This window comes from Oncorhynchus kisutch, unplaced genomic scaffold (assembly GCF_002021735.2).
Source record: "Oncorhynchus kisutch isolate 150728-3 unplaced genomic scaffold, Okis_V2 scaffold828, whole genome shotgun sequence".
Lineage (NCBI taxonomy): Eukaryota > Metazoa > Chordata > Actinopteri > Salmoniformes > Salmonidae > Oncorhynchus > Oncorhynchus kisutch.
Genome location: NW_022262773.1, coordinates 24,682 through 42,974, shown reverse-complemented (window position 1 = coordinate 42,974; position 18,293 = coordinate 24,682). Strand labels below are relative to the sequence as shown.

Genomic DNA, 18,293 nt, shown 5'->3' with positions numbered 1-18,293 from the left:
AGACCCAGAGTTACTTTTGCTGCAGAGGATAAGTTCAGTAGAGTGAACTGCACCTCAGATTGGAGCCCAAATAAATTCTTCACAGAGTTCAAGAAACACACACATCTCAACATGCACTGTTCACAGAGGAGACTGCGTGAATCAGACTTTCATGGTCAAATTGCTCCATTGAAACCGTTACTAAAGGACGGACACCAAAAATAAGAAGAGACTTGCTTGGACCAAGAAACATGAGCAATGGACCTTAGACTGGTGGAAATCTGTCCTTTGGTCTGATGAGTCCAAATTCGACATTTTTGCCTTTCAATGTGTGTGTAAAGAATCCAGGGTGTTTAGTTGGGTCTACTCTTCATTATAAAACTATTTGTTGAATGGTTTAAAATCCATCAGAAGCTCAATAAGTCTTGACGGGGACAGAGCTTGTTTTGACAAGGAAAGTGAAAAGGACTGAGGGAAAGTAAAATGGAAAATACATGGAAAGGAACATGGAAGAACCTCAAAGAACATTGCATTTTCAAGATCATGTAACATCAAAATGCATCTTATATTCCTGCCCTGACAGAAAAACCACATGATTTCAACTTACATTTTATGTGAGCACAAATTACATTTGGGAACACAACGTGATCACATTTTCACATGTGTAGTTTAATGTAATCACATATTGCTTTACATGTTATCACATTATCTTCACATAAGATTACATTAAAACATGTTTTTGGTACACTTCCCGTGTTCATGTGAAATTCATGTGTTTTTTGCGTAAACGCCCTGCAGTTCCACACTCAAGGATCTTAATAATGCTTTAAATGCACATGTATGATTGTGCATGTGTAATGGGTTGAAAACAAAGTCACTAAAAACAGACACCCATTTATTATTTATCCCCCCTAATTGTTTCTGTATTTGTCTTAATGAATCTTAATGGGATTTTCTACATACTTTAGCGTCAGCAGTCCATCAGGCCAATAGATGGCGCTGTTGCACTGTTGTAACAGGAGAAACATTAAGTTCTGGTCAAGTGCTCACCATCTGCAGAATAAGGACCAGAACTTTACAGAGGTAAACTGTGTCAGTTCTTTTACTATTACAGGTATGTAACAGCACTTCAAACGTTCAAATATATACACAATATGTAATAACATGCTATTTAACAACTTTGTCAAGATATTATCACGTTAGGAAAGGTTTTGTTTTGGCTTTGTGTCGAACTGAGTGAGAGAAGAACGTGATTTACATTGAGTGAGAGTGTATGTTAGCTTGATGCTAGCTGAGGTAAAAAAAAACATTTACGAGTCACAGAGACTATGTTTACTGAGTTGTTTACTTGTACTGGATTTTGTCTAGGAGATTTTTTATCAAGAATCCATTTGTTAGGGATTTCTGAGTTGGTTTTACATGTTATTGGTTGTTTTGTGTAAAATTGTGCTCACTAGCTGGTAAACTGGCCGAGCACGCTCAGTCTGGTGGACTTTTAGTGCATACAGTGAGAGAGAGACGATTTTCTGGAGGTGCCACTATCTTAAAGCTGAATGTATTGTTGTCACTTTTCTATAGAGGTAGAGGTATATAGAGAAACATTCAGTTATTTATGGTTTCATATATAGGTGTTTCTATTGTATGAATGTGAAATACATTGTGATTTTCATGTGAAACCGTACACTAAGACAGGGTTATTTGTGGAACATTTTTTATTTCTGCTTTAGGTAAAGTGCATTTATGTTGTTTAATTTAAAGTGTGCACTTGTTTGATGTGAATATTTTCAAAGTACTAACAAGAAAATAGACAATTGAACAAGAGAAAAAAAATATTCTTCAAAATAAAGAAAGCGGCAGAACTTTGCAGACTTAAACTTGTGTCCGTTCTTTTTACTATTGCAGGCCACCTCAGCTACACATGTACTCTGTCTGCACACGCATCCACGCATGCACATACACACGGACAAACACACACTAATGTTCTCTCTCTTGTGTTTGTCAGCAGTTCATCGTGGCCCTGTAGTTCGCCTCCTTCACCAAAGCTCTGTCAGGGACCTACATGAAGAGTGCCATCACTCAGAGAGACACTTTGACCTGTCCTGCTCTCTCATCGGACTCATAGACGGCAGCTTTGAGATGGGTTTCAACAATAACATTGAGTTGCTTGAGAATTCATGTAGTAAAAACCAGATACAGACTACAGTATGATCCATTTTTTTGTGGTTCAATCAGAGTCTGCTCTCAATACTGTCCAGTTTTATAGTTGTTCCTATTAATTGATTGACTGGCGTTTGTCCATGACTCTACTGTCAAACCCCTAACATTGTTGTATTTGATTCTATGTTGTTGCAGCCTAGTATCCAAACTGATATGTCATTTTTAGTTAAAAAAATAACAGTGTTTATAATTTGCTATTCCTGACTACTGTAGTGTTGTGGTTTCTTGCAGGTAACCTGCTGTTCCTGGCTGTGGTCAGCCATTTTGGGGCGAAGCTGCACCGGCCCAGGTTCATTGCTAAGGGCTGTTTCCTCATGGCTGTAGGATCCTCCCTCACAGGCCTGCCACACTTCTTCATGGGACGGTAAAAACAACTGAAATACTGGTTAAACTTGTACTTGTAGAGATACTCCAATGCGGAGGATAGTTTCACTTTAGAAATAAAGAAATGTATCCAGTTGTTGATTAATCTCAGTTAACTTCGAACTAAAGTCTTGCGTAATTGGCAGGCTGCTTGATTATGTTTTGGTGCCATACATGTTAAGAGAAGGGATTAACTTGTTATGGCTGCAATCCCGTTAACGGGATAAGTGTCATCAACAACCGCTGTATAGCATAGCGCTACATTCAATAAATATTATTAAAAATATTTATATTCATGAAATCACAAGTGCATTATAGGAAAACACAGTTTAGCCTTTTGTTAATCCACCTGTCATGTCAGATTTTGAAATGATGCTTTGCAGCGAAAGCAATCCAAGTGTTTGTGTAAGTTTATCGATCGCTCGACAAAACATTAAGTACACTTAGCATCAAGTAGCTCGGTCACGAAAATCAGAAAAGCAATTAAATGAATCGTTTACCTTTGATCTTCGGATGTTTTCACTCACCAGACTCCCAGTTACACAACAAATGTTCCTTTTGTTCCATAACATTATTTTTATATCCAAAATACCTCCGTTTGTTTGGCGCATTATGTTCAGAAATCCACAGGAAAGAGCGGTCACCACAACGCAGACAAATTCCAAATAGTTTCCATAATGTCCACAGAAACATGTCAAACGTTTTTTATAACCAATCCCCAGGTTGTTTTTAAAATATATAATCGATAATATATCAACCGCAAATGTATTTCACAGTAGGAGAGGGAAAAGCAATAGCTGTCCAAACTCTGTTGCGCAAGCAAAACTCATGTGACCACTTGACGCGATGTTATCTGTCTGGCTCATTTTTCAAAATAAAAGCCTGAAACTATGTCTGAAGACTGTTGACACCTTGAGGAAGCGATAGGAAAGGGAATCTGGTTGATATCCCTTTAAATGGAGCAAGGGGAGCCTATGGAACATGGAGTTTTCAAAATAGAAGCCACTTCCTGTTTTGATTTTCCTCAGGGTTTCGCCTGCAATATCAGTTCTGTTATACTCACAGACAATATTTGGACAGTTTTGGAAACTTTAGAGTGTTTTCTATCCAATACTAATAATAATATGCATATATTAGGAACTGAGACTGAGGAGCTGGCCGTTTACAATGGGCACCTTTTAATCCAAGCTACTCAATACGGCCCCTGCGGCCATAAAAAGTTTGGACAACAAAGGCAAGGTATTGGAGTGGCCATCACAAAGCCCTGACCTCAATCCTATAGAAAATGTGTGGGCAGAACTGAAAAGGCGTGTGCGAGCAAGAAGGCCTACAAACCTGTCTCAGTTACACCAGCTCTGTCAGGAGGAATGGGCCAAAATTCACACAACTTATTGTGGGAAGCTTTTGGAAGGCTACCCATAACGTTTGACCCAAGTTAAACAATTTAAAGGCAATGCTACCAAATACTAATTGAGTGTATGTAAACTTCTGACCCACTGGGAATGTGATGAAAGAAATACAAGCTGAAATAAATCAATCTCTCTACTATTATTCTGACATTTCACATTCTTAAAATAAAGTGGTGATCCTAACTAACCTAAAACAGGGGATTTTTACCAGGATTAAATTTCAGGAATTGTGAAAAACTGAGTTTAAATGTATTTGGCTAAGGTGTATGTAAACTTCCGACTTCAACTGTATACAGTGTATATATATATAAACTCAGCAAAAAAAGAAATATCCTCTCACTGTCAATTGCTTTTATTTTCAGCAAACTTAACATGTGTAAATATTTGTATGAACATAACAAGATTCAACAACTGAGACATAAACTGAACCAGTTCCACAGAAATTTGACTAACAGAAATGGAATAATCAAAATCAATGGTCAAAATCAAAAGTAACAGTATCTGGTGTGGCCATCAACTGCATTAAGTACTGCAGTGCGTCTCCTCCTCATGGACTGCACCAGATTTGCCAGTTCTTGCTGTACCATGTTACCCCACTCTTCCACCTAGGTACCTGCAAGTTCCCAGACATTTCTGGGGGGAATGGCCCTAGCTCTCACCCTCCGATCCAACAGGTCTCAGATGTGCTCAATGGGATTGAGATCCGGGCTCTTCGCTGACCATGGCAGAACACTGATATTCCTGTCTTGCAGGAAATCATGCACAGAACGAGCAGTATGGCTGGTGGCATTGTCATGCTGGAGGGTCATGTCAGGATGAGCCTGCAGGAAGTGTACCACACGAGGGAGGAGGATGTCTTCCCTGTAATACACAGCGTTGAGACTGCCTGCAATGACAACAAGCTTAGTCCGATGATGCTGTGACACACTGCATCCAAATCGATATCGCTCCAGAGTACAGGCATCGGTGTAACGCTCATTCCTTCAACGATAAACGTAAATCTGACCATCACCCCTGGTGAGACGAAACCGCGACTCGTCAGTGAAGAGCACTTTTTGGCAGTCCTTTCTGGTCCAGCGACGGTGGGTTTGTTCCCATAGGCGACGCTGTTGCCGGTGATGTCTAATGAGGACCTGCCTTACAACAGGCCTACAAGCCCTCAGTTCAGCCTCCAGCTTATTGCGGGTAGTCTGAGCACTGATGTAGGGATTGTGCGTGGGAAACATGGGAAACAGTGTTTAAACCCTTTACAATGAAGATCTGTGAAGTGGCTTGGATTTTTACAAATTATCTTTGAAAGACAGGGTCCTAAAAAAGTTTTTTTTGCTGAGTTTATATATATATATATTTACAAATTCACCACATTCATGATTTAAATGGGAATCAAAAAGCTTTCATGAATGTTCCCCATGTGCTGATGTGCTCAGCACTGTCAACAGACCCCATTATGACATCACAATGTAACGGAAGCCTTGCCATGATATCATTGCTGGTTCCATCTGACAAGCAAAATTTCATTTCATGATAGATCTCTCACAGAGATAGGTTAAGTTCTTATTTTGAGAGTGTTAATATTTATCATCAATGGCTTATCGAGGGAGAAAATCAAGTGAGTTTGACAAACTCCAGAAGGAGAACTCACAGATGAAGAGCGTCATCGAAAACCTGAGGAAGCAAAACATGGCTTTAAACCAACAGGATGACCAGGACAAGTTTTCAAGTTTTGTAAGGCTCATCAGTTTTTTCAAACGTTTTTCCAAAAATATCACTGTTTATTTTGTGGTTTCATAGACATACAGTAGGCCTACATCCATAAAATCTTTAGCTTAAAAGTTTTTCATGACACACTGTAGAAACTATTTTGCCTTCTTCACTTCTGTTATACATTTCATACTGTACCATTGTGATCCAGGGCTATCAGGAGAGCTACCCAATCGCAGAGGGCCATCGTGGCTTCATCAGTGATGCCAGACTTCTGCAGATGCAGAGAGCTGAAAGAGAGGCCATGGAAGCAAAGCAAAGAAAGATAAGTGCTATCCATGAGAATTATGTCCGGACTGCTCTCATCGGGGTTGGCAGCACCTTCGCGCACCACTTCGTTCCCTCTATTCAGTGCATTCCGCGGCCGAAAGCTCCACCGAGGCCTTTGCCACGAAGGCTTGAGCACATAGCTCTGGCCCCACTGAAGAACGTGGTGGGGGTGGACGGAGCCCAAGTTCGACCCGGATCTCACTCTCTGGAGTCCATCCAGGTAAATAAGTCATTCAGCAGCAGTAGCGTGTGGCCTGTTCCCGTCCCTCCCACTGCAGCTCCCTCCAAGAGGGGAAAGAAGAAGAAGGGCAGGCGGGGAGTCAAAGCCCTGAAAGTCCAGTCGGACCAGGGCTGTGCTGACAACAACGGACCCATTGACCTGATGGAGGAGGTGAGGGACATCGAGGCTCACCTGAAGGAGGAGGACTGGAAGGTAGGATGGACTTCAAATTTATTGTAAATGTGAAAATTTGCAGTTCAGAATTATACTTGGACTGATAAATTGCCAAAACAGATAGTGGTTCCATGTCTTAAAATCAAATCAATCACATGTGCCGAACACAACAAGTGTAGACCTTACCGTGAAACCAACAGTGCAGTTCAAGAAGAGTTAAGAAAATATTTCCCAAATAAACTAAAGTAAAAAGTAATAATAATTAAAGTAACACAATAACGAGGCTAAATACAGGGGGTATCGGTTTAAACAGCATGATAGAATAGATCCTAGAATACAGGATCTCTCTGTATTAGTTTATGTATATACTAGTTCTATATGTATTTCTATGATGGGAGCATTGTTTTCTGGTCTACACCAAAGGTGGTACATGAGGTGAAGGCCATGGGCAGGAGAAGTTTGGGCTCGGCCATGTCCACGGGGGAAATAGCAACCAGCTCTCTGGGAAGCCTGAGCTCAGTGGATATGAACACCCCTGCGGAGCTCCGTGACTACTTGGATGTCGGGACCCCGGTCAAGTCGCTTGACAGCCCACCCAGGCCTGCTCCCCCTCCTACCAAGCCCAGGAGCAAACAGCCTCGGCCTATAAGGTTCCTTAGCCTGCCAAAGGCTGCCACCGGCTCAGGTCAGTCCCTCTCATGTATTCACACAAATGTAAATAAGACAGGGAGATGAAGCTAGGTAGAGTGATAGAAAGACAGTAGGAAGGGAAGGGACACAAATGGCTTTAGCCCAGGGATAAGACATTTTTCCACACTTGATTTGCCTGTTTCACAGTGAGATAACTTTTACTCAAGGTTAATTGGACCCTGTTTCTGAGCAGGGAGAGCACCAAAAATATATGTGCTAAATTTAAAATGATATCATAATGAACTAGTGTTAAAAGCTACAAACAGATATGGAAATGAGTAAATACATAAATAAATACATACAGTTCATAGAGAGATAGATGTCTGCTGTCAACCCATAGACAAGATGGCAGCCAGTGAGCCAAAGGGTCAAATTAAGAACCAGGCCAGATTGCAGCCCCTGTCCAACCCAGAGCAGGCCCTGACTAAGACCTTCAAGCTGCTCCACTCTGCCTCTGATGACTGGTGAGCATTCACTGTAGACGAGACCAATGGAGCTAGGCTAAAGGAAGCACAGTGTAGTGTCCTTGGAAAAGTAGATTTGAGCTACAGAGCATAGAAACTTCTGAAATTAAATGACCAGAGTCCTAATTGATGAACATCATTTTAATGTTTTTGGAAAATGTTGTGTAAAATGCTTACGTTTCTTTCACTGAATTGCAGGGAGAAGAAGATCGAGGGCTTGACCTTTCTCCGTGTGATGGCTCAGAACCACATGGACATACTGATGCCTAAACTCCATGATATCTGTCTTGCCATTATAAATGAGGTAGCTGTATTCATTCACTGCCCTATTCATTCATCTGCACAAATGTGCTACATTTGGAGAACAAGTCAAATTATTGTTTCATGTTTCTGATGTTCGTGGGTTGTTCTGCTCAACATTAATAGCTGGTCCTGTGTGTGTTATTATGATTCAGGTGAAGAACCTGCGCTCTGCAGTGTCCTGTGCTGCCATGGCCACACTGGGTGACATGTACGTCCACCTCCAGAGGGCCATGGACAGTGAGGTGGAGGGGACGGCACGCGTGCTGCTGCACAAAGCCAGCGAGGCCAACGCCTTCATCCGGCAGGGCGCCAACTCTGCCCTGGGTCACATGGTGCAGAGCTGCACCCCTACACGTGTCATGAATGCCCTGCTGGTCGGTGGGCTGAGGTAAAGAGGGAGAGGGGTCAATTAACACTCACTAAGGGGTAGATCCGGACTTCCACAAATTATCCCATTATCCAAGCCTCAAAATTGAAAAGATTGAAATACTGCTAGTTTTTAATTAACTGCCTTTTTCATCAGCATGCTAGGTTATTCCACAACACTTCCGGCAGCAACTCACCCCAACGCTAGACGTCACATTTCAATGGAATCACATTTTTTTGTTATGTCTTATACTTCCTTGTGTTGTGTACTTCTTATTTTACCATTGCGTTATTTAGATTATTTTTAGCCATTGGTGGAGAGGTACTGTCTACTGATGTGTGCTAGCGTTTGGGGAGTAACAAGTCATTTATAAACATTTATAAAGTATATATAGTGAACACTTTAGATTAGGGGCTATTAGTGAGGCACTGAGGTATTCGTAAGTACATGTACTCACATTCATAAATGCACTCATTAATAAATACACCATTTGTGACATTTATAAATACATTAATAAATATGTATATAAATGGTGAGTCAAACCATTAATCAACCATTAACAAATGCCTTGACAGTAACTCCTTTATAACTGGTTTATAGTACATTAGTAGTACATTATTAATCATTTACAAATTGTGAACATACTATGATCAAACACCTCATGAACAAATCATTTAAAATAGCGTTTTTAAATGTGTAAATAACTATTTATAGATTTCTTATTGACATTTACAAAGGTAGGAATAATGATTCATAAATGGTAAGTAACTCTTTACAAACAGTTTATAAATGGTATATTAAGGGACCTTAATATAAAGTCTTACCGAACATTTTGATCCATCGATGAGACGTCATCAATACAATCCATTATCATTCATCTCCTAACTCATGTATCTCTATGATATGTAACTGATGTGCTCTGTTTTTCCTTCCTCAGCCACCGTAACGCTGCGGTGAGGAGCTGCACTGCTCAGCACCTGGAGAGACTGGCTGAGGTCATGGGGACGGCTCGTCTCCTGTCGGGGAAGAAAGACCTCACTGACCGTTTCTTGATTGCCGTCAGTAAACTGGCTGTGGACCCTTCACAGGAAGTCAGGTGGGAAGTTCCTCCTGTAAAGTAGCTTGCTTCAACATAACAGTTAAGGCCGGGATTCAACCATGGCTCGCTATAGCACTAGATCGCCGACAATGCAGCTTTTAAAGGTAATTTAGTCTTGAGTCAACATCTGCAGCGTTTACCACGAATACAAATTGAAATTGACTTTAAAAGCCACATTGTCGTCTGTCTACAGCATCTATGCTAAAGGGTGTAATGGATTGAATTGCGGATTTTAGGTATTCCAAAACAACCACAGGTTCTCTTGGAGGGGAATAGTAATTGAAAACAAAAAGGAAAAATTATAAACACAAATAAGTGCTACGTGGCATAGGACAATCCAAGTCCAGGCACCCATGTGGGTTTGAAAGTTAAAAAGCCAAAAGCTTAGCCGGGATGTTTGGCCGGGAGGGATGTTCTTCTCCCATCGCCAACTAGCGACCTCCTGTGGTGGGCGGGGTGCAATGCACGGACACGGTCGGCAGGTGTATGGTGTTTCCTCCGACACATTGGTGCTTCCAGGTTAAGCGGGCATTGTGTCAAGAAGCAGTGCGGCTTGGCTGGGTTGTGTTTCGGAGGACGCACGGCTCTCGACCTTCGCATCTCCAGAGTCTTTACGGGAGTTGCAGCGATGGGCAAAGACTGTAACTACCTATTGGATACCACGAAATTGGGGTAAAAATTACAAATGTAAATGAGTCCAAATAGTCAGTACCTGATTCAGTTTCCTTCCATCTGTTTGGTGCCTAATGAAGACAACCCTACTTGATCACAATGGTCGGTCTGAGCCAAGTGCTGTGCAGATTCGCTTAGATTTTCATAATAACGAACGGTTAAAACCCAGTTGTTATATTGTTGAGATGATTTGTAGATCAGGTAATGCGGTACATTGCTCAAACTGACCCTCTTGCAAATTCTACCTAATGTATGTCTTATTTTTTCTCAGGTTGCCATCAATTGAGTACTGTTTTTAATCACAGACAGCAGAAATGATTTGATATGTTGCACGTTTAAGATGATATTCATATCTTTTGTCCACAGGCATCATGGTCGCAATATCTTGAGCAACATGGCCACCAATGGCGACTTTCCTAAAATGTGGGACAAATTCGCTCCGAGGAAAGAGAGAGAATCCTTGAGGGAGGTCATCTCAAAGGTTAACCTCAAAGAAAGGTACATTCTCTCTGGATGATTAGAAGAAGTGTAACAAATGAGCTGATATGATTACAGAAATCCAATCCCACTGGGCACAGAAATCAGATCCATGTCTAGTTTGATTTAAATTTGGGAACTCAACCAAAATGTGAAATCAACCAAAAATGCTGGTTAAAAGTTGGGTGGAAAAAATCCAATTGAGTTTTCAGCGTTGATTCACCGTCATCACATAGATTTTCTTGTTGTTGAAATGAGGTGGAAAAGTTTATTCAACCAGTTTTGGCCCAAAGGGATGAATTTAATATACTTGTCACAACTCTTACCGAAGGTGGCTCCCCTTCCCGTTCGGGTGGCGCTCGGCGGTCGTCATCACCGGCCTACTAGCTGCCACTGATTCTTTCCTCCCCCTCCTTGTCTGTTTATTGGTTACACCTGTTGTGTATTTGCTGATTAGTTGGGCTTTATTAGCCAGCCGGCCCGCCTGCTCTTTGTGCGGGATTGTTTTGTGTAACTTGTGTGCACGTCTGTGGGTTACATGTTTCCCATTTCGTGGGTTTTGCTGGACAGTTTAAGTCCCCGTGTTTGGGGCGTTGTTTTGTTGTACGCCCTGTGTTTTCGTGGGGTTGGCTTATGTTCGCCTATGGGCTTATGTTCGCCTATGGGCCTATGGGCTTATGTTCGCCGTTTTGTGCATTAAATTAGCACTACCCTGAACTCTCTGCTTCCTGCGCCTGACTTCTCACCCACTACACCCAGAACGTTACAATACTGTAAGATTATATCTTTCTGTCTTTTCTCTTTTTCAACAGGAATATCTGAATCATCCCCAACTTGACTATATATTTGTATGTAAATATTTGCACATTTCCCAACTTGACTATTATCCCCTCCAGCCCCCAAACTCCAATATTTTCTCTCATTCTAAGAAATTTGACACTATCATCCAACCCCCATGTAAATGCATCTTTAAACTGCATTGACTCCTTGTCCAAGTTCTGAATCCACTATAAGGCCATATGAACCACATTCAAAGCACTAAATTACCTTTCCTCGAAGCTCCTATCTGATCTACCAGCTCAATAGTGGTCTACTGAAACCATACTCACCATCTCAGGGGGTGCTCAGATCATCAACCACTGACCTCCACACCATCCTCAAAACCAGCAGTCCTCTTTTGGAGACAGATTGGTCAGTGCTCCTGTATGGCACCAACATTGTGGATTTTCATCCAATACTTCTGTACTATGGGAACATTCTTTGGACAATAAAATGAGGTAAAATGGAAGCTGGCTACAGTCTCAGTTTTATCCTCCAAGACAGTTTGAGGATGTGTAACAACAATACCTGTGGTTTAACTTGACGATCAGGGCCAGATTACCGAATGGGCACGCAGGGCACCTGCCCTGTGGGCCCTGACCTCCAGGGAATATCATCATAACATCCAAAACTAAAAAAATTGTGGATGTATATTACAGTACGTGGACGTTTTACATTTCGTGAGCTCGTTTCATAGTTTGTAGCCATGTTATATATAAATTTGTGCATATTTTGTAGAAATTCCTGAGCATTTAAACATTTTTAGTGGGGATGTTGTATATCAATTTTCTTACTGGTGCTCTTCCATGCCGTCCTTAGGAGGGGTGCGTCACTTGAGTAGGTTGAGTCACTGACGTGATCTTCCTGTCTGGGTTGGCGCGCCCTTTTGAGTTGTGCCGTGGCGGAGATCTTTGTGGGCTATACTCGGCCTTGTCTCAGGATGGTAAGTTGGTGGTTGAAGATATCCCTCTAGTGGTGTGGGGTTACATCCTTCCTGTTTGGCCCTGTCCGGGGGTATCATCAGATGGGGCCACAGTGTCTCCTGACCCCTCCTGTCTCAGCCTCCAGTATTTATGCTGCAGTAGTTTAAGTGTCGGGGGGCTAGGGTCAGTTTGTTATATCTGGAGTACCTCTCCTGTCTTATCCGGTGTCCTGTGTGAATTTAAGTATGCTCTCTCTAATTCTCTCTTTCTCTCTCTCTCTCGGAGGACCTGAGCCCTAGGACCATGCCTCAACTCTCTAGAGACAGCAGGAGTGGTAGAGATACTCTTAATGATCGGCTATGAAAAGCCAACTGACATTTACTCCTGAGGTGCTGACTTGCTTCACCCCCGACAACTATTGTGTTTATTATTATTTGACCATGCTGGTCATTTATGAACATTTGAACATCTTGGCCATGTTCTGTTATAATCTCCACCCGGCACAGCCAGAAGAGGACTGGCCACCCCTCATAGCCTGGTTCCTCTCTAGGTTTCTTCCTAGGTTTTGGCCTTTCTAGGGAGTTTTTCCAAGCCACCGTGCTTCTACACCTGCATTGCTTGCTGTTTGGGGTTTTAGGCTGGGTTTCTGTACAGCACTTTGAGATATCAGCTGATGTACGAAGGGCTATAAAAATACATTTGATTTGATTTGACAGACCCCACACTCATCGCTAGAGATCGAACTTCAGACTCCCTCCAAAACCACTGAACCCCTCAACACACCGAAAGAGATTACGATATACCCCCTTAGAGGGAGCCGGAACAGGATAACTCCCTCCACCATCACAAAGACACAGAGGAGGAGGAACTATCCAACACCCAGGGAGAGAGAACGAGTGACCTCAGTCGAACACAGCCAGAAAGAGGAGGTGGAAGAGGTGTTAGATAGAGGATGTGAGCAAGAAAGAGCAGAAGGCTTCTGGTCAGCCAAATGGCAGGCAGAGGGAGAGGTCATAGTGATTCACACCCACAGAGAGAAAGACAACCCACACAACCTCTTGGTTGAGATGAACCGCACAGCGTTAGAGGCAGAGGGCTTTCAGCGCTAGCCAGTCAGCCTGCCTGCTCTGATCCTCAAGTCAATTGTATTTAAATTCATGTTCATTAAAGATTTTTATTCAAGAATTGAAAAGTCCCATTTACTTAATGATCATTTTTCACTGTCTTCAACCCTCAAGAACCAGGGTTAGTCTGGGTCACCCTTTTACTGGGCAAACACAACTTGCATATCATCATAGACTAGGCCGAAACGTTAATCTTTTAACCTTGCCTGAATAAAACAATGCATTTTTTTTATAGTGAGCAAGAGTTGCGCTTTTTCCTTTTCTATGATGATGATCACATTTTTGGTTGCACCTCAACTCAACGTTGGTTGAGCGCCCTCTGTTTTTTTGTTGTCAAATAATACATATATTTTTTAATGTACAAAGTAAATTATTCAAAGCATTAAAATTGTAATGTTTCCAACTTATTTATACAACCTACTCCACACTTACAAAGTGAAAGTTTATAGAAATTCTGAAATTAAGTAGTAAACAAGAAAAGCAGAATTGAGTCCAATTATAATGCAAATAATTTAATGGTCTATGGTTCAATCCCATTTCTGAAGGTCTGATGAATAATTAATATTGTTCCTCCTCTTCCTTGTGGCAGGCGCAGCAGCACACTGCCCTCCAAAGCCTGCAAAATAATCGCTCGACTGCCCCTTTCCTAGCTCTGCATGGAACATCCAGTGTCACATCCTTGGTGACGTGTGGGGTGACATCCGGGATGACCACAGCAACATCCTCTGGAAAGGGAAAAAAGAGGATCAGGATGTAAACAAATGCAAACCGTAGCTTCTTAACACTGGCCAGTTGAAAGGTTCTGCTAAGATGTCATGACAAACGGCACCTGTCAGAGTGCTCTCTAAGTGTTACTCACCTGCTTGGATGTCAGCTGGCAGAGTGTCGAAGACGGCCATCGTGAGAGTCCTTTCTTCAGGTGTGACATGCTCAATCGATCCTATTTATTTGTACTGAAATTTGATCTTTTTTTTTCTCTGCTGCTACTCGTGTTTTACAGAAACACGTTTGAGTGGGTTTTCTACAGTCTGGCGCATGTTGACACAATATGGAGAATGCATATGCTGCAAACCAGCACAACTATCACGCATCAACTATAGACGAGTTTCACTCACTACTGCAGTTTGGAGTTAGGTTGATGTTAGAGGCTACTGGAGGAAGTTATGGGGCATACTTGAACTCTTTAAGGGAACATGAACCTTTCTACTCCTGCAAATTATGACTAATAACCCTAATCAAATTCTACGAGATGGGTTTTTGAATGCAGTACTGTATTTTCATTGAAATGGCAGATTTGTATGATTTCACACTAAAAAAATGTATGTAATGCTTCCCACAAAGAAATTATTTTACTATTTTGTTTCAAATGGTCCCTCTGGCATGCATATTTCTGTATGATTTAACACATGTTTGAATCCCACTTCCTTGATATTTTTAAGTTAATTTTAGTCCTCCTCCTTGCATGTTTTGTTCCATACCTGTGCCTTGGAGAAAACAACTATAGCCCTCCAAGTCTAATACGCTATACACAACAGCAGCCTACAGTGTTAACTTATTGAGAATGTATATCATTGTATTTAACATTCAAACCTCTTTTGAACTCTTCAGATCTTAACCGGATCAAACTGGAATGTTAATATATTACCCTAAGTCAAACTGGTTTTGGTGTCTTAGACACAAAAGGTTGTTTTCTCCTCATAGTAAAAACACTGTTTCATGGTTTGGATTAAAAACACTGGGTATTTGTTACGTAGAACTTTGTGTTTTTTGGGGGGGAAAGCAATACTTAGCTCTACTGCTGTCTATGTAGAGGCCTAGTTAGAATTGTATTGCAATGACAGGTGAAGTGCTTGTTGAAATCATGCTGCCTTGCTGCTCATTCCTTAAAGTACTTATACCAACGAATACCTGTTTGTCTGTAGCCATAGCTGTTCTTAACCTGTTCAACTCTGACGCCCTCTGGTGGCATTTTATAAACGATGCATAATATTGTATACTGCCCTCATAAAGTACATTTCGGTCCTTACAGAAACATGCTTAGGGAAAGGGGAATACCTAGTCAGTTGTACAACTGAATGTATTCAACTAAAATGTGTCTTACGCATTTAACCCAACCACTCTGAATCAGAGATGTGCGGGGTCTGCCTTAATCGACATTCACGTCATCGGCGCCCGGGGAACAGTGGGTTAACTCCCTTGCTCAGGGGCAGAACGACAGTTAAGTACTGTTAGAAAGCTAAGAACTGTGGGATTCTGATAAGCGTCAGAAACAATGTGACTATTACAGAGCCCGAGATAGGGGGGAGGTCCCAATTGTCAGTTGTTGGGGAATAAGAGATTTGAAAGTCTAGGTTTGACATGAAATATGTAACCAATTACTCTCTCTAAACATGTGCACATTTCCATAGGAACAGAGCCATTTTAAAAGTGCGGGGTTTGTGCAACGTTTATCGTTTGACAGGATATACACATGAGAAGAAAGCTGAAGTCTCTATCCATACATTGATGTAAACATTCCCTTGTCTGATTCCCAGTTCGTCCACTCGCTAGCAGTCGGAGATCACATGAGTTCTCTTGGCCACTTGAAACCAGTTGCGTCTGGATCCTGTCATTTCCTAACGAGCCGCCCCCAGGTGGTGAGGGTAGGCAACAATTTGTAACTGGATCCTGGACTTCCTGACAGGCCGTCCCAGGTGGTGAGGGTAGGCAACATCATATCCTCCATGCTGACCCTCAGCACGGGGACCCCTCAGGGGTGCCTGCTTAGTCCCTTCCTGTACTCCATGTTCACCTGCGACTCCAACACCATCATTAAGTTTGCCAATGACACGACTGTGGTAGGGCCTGATCACCAACGACGATGAGACAGCCTATAGGGAGGAAGTCATAGACTTCAAGAGTGTTTACTATTTTTTCTGGAGGGCCACAATGTGTAGTAATCTTTGGCCAAACCAGGCACACTAGAGTCTATGGAGCGATATGATGTTGAATCTGAAATTCAGTTTATGTTGGCACTAATATCACTCCATAACATTCTAGCTATATGTCTTGGTTAATGCCTGGTTGGAAAAAATGAAAAAGACTGTAGCTCCTAAAGACATGATGGGCCACCACTTGGGTAGAAGCACTATATGGTCCTGTAGCCTACTTTGTCACATGTAAACAAGTTTAGGATGCCAAATGTTACCAAACATCCTACGCTTCCATTAGTCCCAGTCAAACTTATTTTGACCTTTATCAACCCTACTGCATATGCCCTTTAGCTTTCATTTCAATTTCATTTTATTGTACTTTGTTTGGGACGGCACAAGACACTTAAAAAAATTATTATGATTTTCTCATAACAATGGAATTTTACTTCTCTGTTGCTCAATACTGTATGCTATTCGCACACAGTTGTCTGTTGTAGATCTGGAACCACTGACAGAATAGGGGAGTATCTGTGGCCACATGATAAAACACTAGTCTGGCATCAGTAGTCTGAAAATAGGAGGAAACCAGTTGGACATGTACATCAACATATGGCAGTTGACATTAATATAGTCAAAAACTCATCCTAGATGTCTCACACTTTTTGAATGAACTTGTGCCTTTGGCCAGGATCCAATTTTCCCACGGAGCTGGTGTGTAAAGGACCATTTAAAATCAGTGGGATTATAGCATAGTTGAATTCCATTTCATTTCCAATGAGTTTAAGAAATTAATGGAAAGCCATGTACTGATTGTATTTGTAAGTTATGAATCGCTACTTGAATATGTACAAAAACAGTTTGTTGATTTAGTGTGTCAGTTTTGTGGAGGTCCAAAATGAATGTAAAATCCAGACAGTTGAGGAATGACACGCAGTATGACATGAGCGATACCAAAAACATAGCTACTGCAGTCAGTTTACAACCAGGAGTTTTTCTTTTTTAAACGTGTTTATTGCTTAAACACAAATTTTAACACAGCATAAACCAATAATGATCAAATAGGTTTTATGGGGAAAACATTCAATCAAATCACATACACATGGTTAGCAGATGTTAATGCGAGTGTAGCGAAATGCTTGTGCTTCTAGTTCCGACCGTGCAGTAATATCGAACAAGTAATCTAACAATTTCACAACTACCTTATACACACAAGTGTAAAGGAATGAATAAGAATATGTAGATATAAATATATGGATGAGCGATGGCCAAACGGCATAGGCAAGATGCAGTAGATGGTATAGAGTACAGTATATACATATGAGATGAGTAATATAGGGTATGTAAACATTATATAAAGTGGCATTGTTTAAAGTGACTAGTGATGTATTTATTACATCATATTTGTAATTATTAAAGTGGCTAGAGATTGAGTCAGTATGTTGGCAGCAGCCACTCAATGTTAGTGATGGCTGGTTAACAGTCTGATGACCTTGAGATAGAAGCTGTTTTTCAGTCTCTCGGTCCCAGCTTTGATGCACCTGTACTGACCTCGCCTTCTGGATGATAGCAGGGTGAACAGGCAGTGGCTCGGGTGGTTGTTGTCCTTGATGGTCTTTTTTGCCTTCCTGTGACATCGGGTGGTGTAAGTGTCCTGGAGGGCAGGTAGTTTTACCCCGGTGATGCGTTGTGCAGTTGCTGTACCAGGCGGTGATACAGCCTGACAGGATGCTCTCGATTGTGCATCTGTAAAAGTTTGTGACCGTTTTTGTTGACAAGCCAAATTTCTTCAGCCTCCTGAGGTTGAAGAGGCGCTGTTGTGCCTCCTTCACCATGCGGTCTGTGTGGGTGGACCATTTCAATTTGTCCGTGATGTGTACGCTGAGGAATTTAAAACGTTCAACTTCTCCACTACTGTCCTATTGATGTGGATAGGGGGGGTTGCTCCCTCTGCTGTTTCCTGAAGTCCACGATCATCTCCTTTGTTTTGTTGACGTTGAGCGTGAGGTTATTTTCCTGACACCACACTCCCGAGGGTGTAGCATAAGAACAG

General features: G+C 41.8%; 1 protein-coding gene across 10 annotated transcripts; it reads left to right on the top strand.

Annotated features, from left to right (window-relative positions):
* The first annotated feature begins 1,006 nt into the window (after positions 1-1,006).
* Positions 1,007-15,080, top strand: LOC116352956 (TOG array regulator of axonemal microtubules protein 2). 10 transcript variants are annotated; one of them, XM_031816567.1, is made up of 12 exons: positions 1,007-1,093; positions 1,982-2,181; positions 2,428-2,560; positions 5,566-5,693; positions 5,881-6,432; positions 6,817-7,078; positions 7,424-7,547; positions 7,746-7,851; positions 8,003-8,238; positions 9,155-9,313; positions 10,355-10,486; positions 13,982-15,080. In XM_031816567.1, exons 4-12 carry the CDS (start codon positions 5,613-5,615, stop codon positions 14,103-14,105), a joined length of 1,776 nt encoding a protein of 591 aa, XP_031672427.1. In that variant the 5' UTR covers positions 1,007-1,093; positions 1,982-2,181; positions 2,428-2,560; positions 5,566-5,612; the 3' UTR covers positions 14,106-15,080. The 10 variants fall into 10 exon arrangements, with proteins under 10 accessions (XP_031672427.1, XP_031672426.1, XP_031672432.1 ...); XM_031816566.1 differs by having other exon boundaries at positions 1,982-2,560; XM_031816572.1 differs by having other exon boundaries at positions 1,982-2,560; positions 13,921-15,080.
* Positions 15,081-18,293: the final 3,213 nt, after the last annotated feature.